This window comes from Mustela nivalis (genome assembly GCF_964662115.1).
Source record: "Mustela nivalis genome assembly, chromosome: 2".
Taxonomy (NCBI): domain Eukaryota; kingdom Metazoa; phylum Chordata; class Mammalia; order Carnivora; family Mustelidae; genus Mustela; species Mustela nivalis.
In genome coordinates, this window is record NC_139021.1 from 157,022,976 (window position 1) to 157,028,975 (window position 6,000).

A 6,000-nucleotide genomic window follows, 5' to 3' on the forward strand; every position below is an offset into this window, starting at 1 on the left:
GTTTTTCATTTCTAGAAGTCCCATATGGTTCTTTTAACCTCTGCTTGGTCATTCTCTATAATCTCTTTTTCCCTGTTCATATCGTTAAGATTTGTTTCTTTCTTTTCTTTTCTTTACTTTTTTTTTTTTTTTAAGATTTTATTTATTTATTTGACAGAGAGAGAGAGACAGCGAGAGAGGGAACACAAGCCGGGCGGGGTGGGTGTGAAGAGGGAAAAGCAGGCTTCCCGTTGAGCAGGGAGCCCGATGTAGGGCTCGATCTCGGAACCCTGGGATCATGACCTGAGCTGAAGACAGAGGCTTAATGACCGAGCCACCCAGGCACCCCAGGACTCACTTATTTCTTAAACTTGGTATTTCATAATCTGGTCCGATAAATCCCCTCTCTGAAATCTTTGTCAGTCTGATCCTTCCGACTGCTGTTTTTGCTGGCTCTGGCTCCTACTGCCTTGTTGCCTTGTATGTTGTGATTTTTTTTTTTTAAAAAAAAGGAGAAACCAAAAACTATGACCTTATCATTTATTTTCCTTGGAACTTTATCCTGGGAATTCTTTGAGGCCTGGTTTAAAGTTGTTTTCCCACAAAGAGGATTTGCATTTCTTTCTGCTAACCCACCAGCTCTTTAAATTAGATGTCTGGCTTTGAGAGTTTTCTGGCCTGCTCACGCAGACCTGTAGGAGGGCCGTCTGTGGATTCAGTCTGAGCTGAGGTGGAATCTTCATGCTGTCACTTACTGTGTGACCTCGGGCAAGTCATTTGATCTCTCTGCCTGTCCCAGCATCTGTGAAAAAGCTATAAACACCTAGTGCCTTAGGCTGTTGCAAAGCTGAAGTAGGGGAGATTGGGTCTAGTGCCTTAGGCTGTTGCAAAGCTGAAGTAGGGGAGATTGGGTCGTATACAGAAATACAGGGCTTGCTGGGGGTTCTTCCACACGGTGGGTAGGCTGGTAGGCAGTGGGTGTTGTTGTGTTCCCCTGAGGAGCATCTTCTCCTGCCCCAGCTGGACCAGGCGACTGGTCCTGGTCCAGCTTGGGTCCTGCCCCTTGCCCGGAGGATCGGAGTCTGAGTGGGAGCCACCGGCTTTAAACCTTCCTCCTGTGGATTATTCTGCCTTCAGCTCTGAGAGGTCTGAGCCTCCTGGAGCCTTTGAGAGATGCTTCTGCCCTCAGTCTCCACTTGTCTTGGAAGTCACTTGGGGCCAGGTAACAAGAAAAATGACATTTAACAGAATTGTTTTCCGCTTCAGATGCTGCAGGATGTTTTGGTCGGTTGGTTATGGTTTTTTTCAAAAAATGTGTTTTGTAACTACATGGTAGGTACAAAAATAATCATTGTTCATCATTGGAATGTACATTGACATAAGTGTAAAATAAAGTTGTATATTGGCATGAAAAAAATGTGAAATCCTTTCTGTAACAAGGACTAAAATAAATAAATAAATAAATGTAACAGTATCAGCTCCACTGGGGCACCTGGGTGGTTCAGTCAGTGAAGCATCGAACCCATGATTCTGGCCCAGGTCCTCATCTCAGGGTCCTGAGAGGAGCCCTGCTTTGGGCTTCGAGCTCAGCTGGGCGTCTGCCTGGGAGTCTCTCTCCCTCTTTCCCCCTCAACCCCCCAACCCTCTTCAGGCACGCGCACTCACTCTCTGACCTCTCTCTCTCAAATATATAAGTCTGTTTTTTTTTTTTTTTTAAGATTTTATTATTTTATTTATTTGACAGACACAGCGAGAGAAAAAACACAGGCAGGGGGAGCGGGAGAGGGAGAAGCAGGCTTCCCGCTGAGCAGGGAGCCTGATGTGGGTCTCAATGCCAGGCCCCTGGGATCATGACCTGAGCTCAAGGCAGTCGCTTAACCGACTGAGCCACCCAGGCGCCCCCAAATAAATAAGTCTTTTTAAAAAAACTTAATATGAACTCAACTATATTGAGAGAAATGGGGAAAAGGAAATATGTTCAGGTGTCAGCGGTGGTTATTTCTGAATAGTGGGATTCTGGAGTCATTTCTTCCCCGGTGGCAGCATGGCACAGACAGCAGTGAGAGGGTGGCCTCAGCACTCAAAGTCTTGTGCGAAATCCGTACTCATGTGGCCTCAGGCACATGACAGGCTCTCATGGTCACAGCCGGCCCATCTGCCGGGCTTTGTGGACAAGAGGAGCAGTGGGTTTGAAGCGCCCCCGGCCTGCCCCACCAACGGCCACCCTTATTCTCCCACAGGGACATTCTTGCCGGGTCTTTAAGGATACGGCACATGTACTCCTTTATAATCAAAGAAGGAGGCGATACATGCTCTGCTGACAAAAACTGTTTACATCTCCTGGTTGGGAGTGTGGAGTTTCCAGACTAATCCCCTGATGCTGCCGGAAAGGGTCTTGAGGCCCGAAGAATACTTGGGAGCCACTGCTGGGGAGGGCAGAGGTGGGAGGGTGCTGGCAGGGCAGTGGGGGGGAGAGACTGCAGGTGCAGCCTGGCCTCAGAGGTGCTCAGCCTGTCCCTTCCGTCCGGCGCAGGGCGCAACGAGCCCCTGAAGAAGGAGCGGCTGAAGTGGAAGAGCGACTACCCCATGACCGACGGGCAGCTGCGGAGCAAACGGGATGAGTTCTGGGACACGGCACCCGCCTTCGAGGGCCGCAAGGAGATCTGGGACGCCCTCAAGGCCGCCGCCTATGCAGCCGAGGCCAACGACCATGAGTTGGCCCAGGCCATCCTGGACGGAGCCAGCATCACCCTGCCTCACGGTGAGCGGGCGGGGCCGGGCTTTGTCCCCACCAGGCTGGGGACCGCCGGGCCGCTTTGGGTGGAAGGGAGCCGGCAGCCGGCCCCACACTGGGAGTTTTCAATCCAAGCTGCTCGGTGGCCAGGGTGGCCCTTTGCTTGCTAATTCACGCAACTCTCACTGAGTATGTGCCAGGAGCGGGGACTCAAACCAAAGGGAGACGCAGTCCCCGCTTGTCTACTGAAGGCATAGAAAGGCACCAGCCAACCTCAAAGCAGCGTGAGGAGAGCAAGCTAGAGTTGCCCGGGGTACTCTGGGATCACAGAGCATCTGAGAACCCTTCTGTTGAGGGTTACTACGGGCTGGGCACTGAGCTAGAAGCTTCTGCTGTAGTATCTCATTTAAGTTTATAACGGCCTTATGCAGTCAGGTATGGGAAGTAGAGGGTCACAGTGGAACTGTAGAGTCACAGACCTGGGTTTTAACAAATGTCTCTGCTCTTGGTAGTGCGCCCCTGACAGGGAGCTTCTCGATTTTAGTCTCAGGAACTTGCAGCTGTAAAGCGGAGATATGCACCTCACAGGATGGTTGTTAGGACTCAGCAAGATATGCAGAACCACCTTTAGTCCAGTCCTGGAACTTAGTAGGTGCTTCGGACACAACAAATATATTACTGTGTGCAATACCTAGTATAGGAAGTCCCCTGGGGCCCACCGGAGTAGAAGCTATGGACAGTAGGGCCCGTGCCTTCTCACTCACCCTGGTAACCCCAGCACCCAGCATGTAGCTCAGGAAAGAGTTGTCGAATGAAAAAATGGAAAGTTACATCATTCACCAGCATTGAACAGTACCTGCAGTACCTGGCAGAGCCAAGATGCCGGCCCCATGTGTTCCTGATTCCACCTTGAACTCCTCCCAGCTGTCTGTCCCAGAGAGCCCTGACTGTAGGTTGGTTTCGGGGACTGTGGGATGGCCATAACAGGTGTGTTGGGTTGCTCAGGCTGCTCTAACAAAATACCACAGATAGGGTACCTTATTACCCAACTGAGATTTCTTTCTCATAGTTCTGGAGGCCGGGAAGCCCAGGATCTAGGTGCCAGCTGATTTGGTTTTCGGTGAGGGCTATCTTCGTGGCTTATCAATGGCCGCCTGCTTGCTGCGTCCTCCCATACATACTGGGAAAGCATGGCCCAATGTCTCTTAGAAAGACACTAATCTTGTTGGATTGGTGCCCCACCCAGATGACCTCCTTACCCGCCCTGACTCGCGTATGCGCCCCTCTCTTCCCATGGCCAAGACAGAAACTGTGAGGCTCTCCGAGCAGACCCTGACTGCCCCGCTTCTCGCGCAGGCACCCTCTGTGAATGCTACGACGAGCTGGGCAATCGCTACCAGCTGCCCGTCTACTGCCTGTCGCCGCCCGTGAACCTGCTGCTGGAGCACACTGAGGAGGAGAGCCTGGAGCCGCCCGAGCCCACGCCCGGGGTGCGCCGCGAGTTCCCGCTGAAGGTGCGCCTCTCCACGGGCAAGGACGTGAGGCTCAACGCCAGCCTGCCGGACACGGTGGGGCAGCTGAAGAGGCAGCTGCACAGCCTGGAGGGCATCGAGCCATCCTGGCAGCGGTGGTTCTTCTCCGGGAAGCTGCTCACAGACCGCACGCGACTCCAGGAAACCAAGATCCAGAAAGATTTTGTCATCCAGGTCATCATCAACCAGCCCCCGCCGCCCCAGGACTGAGGAGCCCGCGGACCCCTGGGAAGAGAGGCCATGGAGGCCTCTGCGGGGCTAAGAGGCCTCCCAGCGGAGCGCTGGGTCCCCCCACCCTGCTGCTGCCTCCGAGGCCTGTCACTTTCTTCAGGGGCGCCGCCTGCCATGTGGCTGCTGGGCAAGCCATGAAGGGACCCTGCCTCCCGGGGGGCCTGGGAGCCACGAGGGCCCCGCACCCAGGAAGCAGTGCTGCCACACACAGGCTTTGCCAGCCTTGTTGGAGAAAAGGCAGACAGGGGCACTCCACCCTGCCTCTCTCCCGCAGCAGGTTCGAGCCACGAGGGGCCAGCCCGGAGGCCCCTAGAGCCCAGATCTGTTGTCTGGTGCTGCCGGCTGTGCTCACTCCGGTTTTCTGCTCAGGGTCTGAAGCAGCTGCTGTCCCCTTCCCCTGCCCCTACTCCCTGACTCTGCCCTGGGCCCAGTGCCAGTCCTCTGGAGGGGAGGAGATGGCTTGTGAGCCCCAGGGGCAGGGAGCCTGAGGCCGGCCTCTGCCTCTCCCTGCCCCCAGCACAATTGGCAGAGGTGGAGGGGGCGGGCGGCCAGATGGCTGTGCTATTGTGGCAGGGGTCTACATGGGGCCATCTCCTGGCTGTAACCCAAGCGGTGGGGGGTCTGCAGCCTGGCCATGGCCCACAACAGGTCCCTGTGTACAGACATATCTGCATATTTATCAATAAAGCCTTTTGCTCCTACCTTCTCTCTTGCCTAGCTTTGACTTTGGGCTCCCTGGCTGCTCTGTGGAGCCCCAGAACCAGTTCTGGTGTGGGAGTGGGTCGCAGCCGAGAGGAGAGATCCTTGAATTCCTAGTGTTCCAGGCCCTGTGTTGGTTCTCAGGAAAAACACTTAATCTCTGAGCCCACTTGGTTTTCCTTAATGTGGAGACAATGCCATTTGCCCTGCCTCTTCCTCAGTTGCCGGGAGGATTACATGGGGTAACAGATGTGAGCGCACTCTGAAAGCAGAGGCAACATATCAGGAAGGTGGTATTTAATAACCTGCCAGGTCTGTTCCTGGAAGCGAGAGGGTCCTGCCCGGGCCCTCAGGACTGATGTATGCACCCCGATCCTGGAGATGCCACCCTGCACCCTCAGGGATGTGAAAGCAAAATCTTGGACACATTTAGATTGCGAGCATGTGTCCCTTAGCAGCGAGGGGACCAGAGAGGAAAAGGAGCCAGTGCCTACCCTTCCTGCGGGGAAAGTGTGCACATCACCCAAAGGGGACCTCTTTTAGCTAAGGGCGAGCTGCATGAGCAGTACAGAATTGTCGCACTGTGGCGTCTGTGTGCACGATGGCCCAGGGCTCACTCCCGGAGTTCTAGGTATGGAGCAAATTCAGGTCTGCTTTTTCTCCATTGAGAGTATTTTCCTTCTCAGCGAGCATGGCCAGACCCCGGTCAGGGTGGCCTGACAAGGCAGGATGGTCAGAAGGGGCTGGTTGTCACCAAGGCTCGGGACTGCACTCTGGCCCTTTTAGGGTGGCTTCCTGACACCCTGCCTGAAGCAAGACCTTTTA

The 6,000-nt window shown here is 54.3% G+C and overlaps 1 protein-coding gene across 1 annotated transcript in view; it reads left to right on the forward strand.

Moving 5' to 3' along the window:
- UBTD1 (ubiquitin domain containing 1) overlaps positions 1-5,177 on the forward strand; it is a 52,624-nt gene extending 47,447 nt beyond the window's left edge. Inside the window, exons 2-3 of the mRNA XM_082722192.1 lie at positions 2,513-2,740; positions 4,070-5,177. Coding sequence (XP_082578318.1) covers positions 2,513-2,740; positions 4,070-4,455 — 614 coding nt within the window. The 3' untranslated portion in view covers positions 4,456-5,177. The remainder of the gene's footprint in view (positions 1-2,512; positions 2,741-4,069) is intronic.
- Positions 5,178-6,000: the final 823 nt, after the last annotated feature.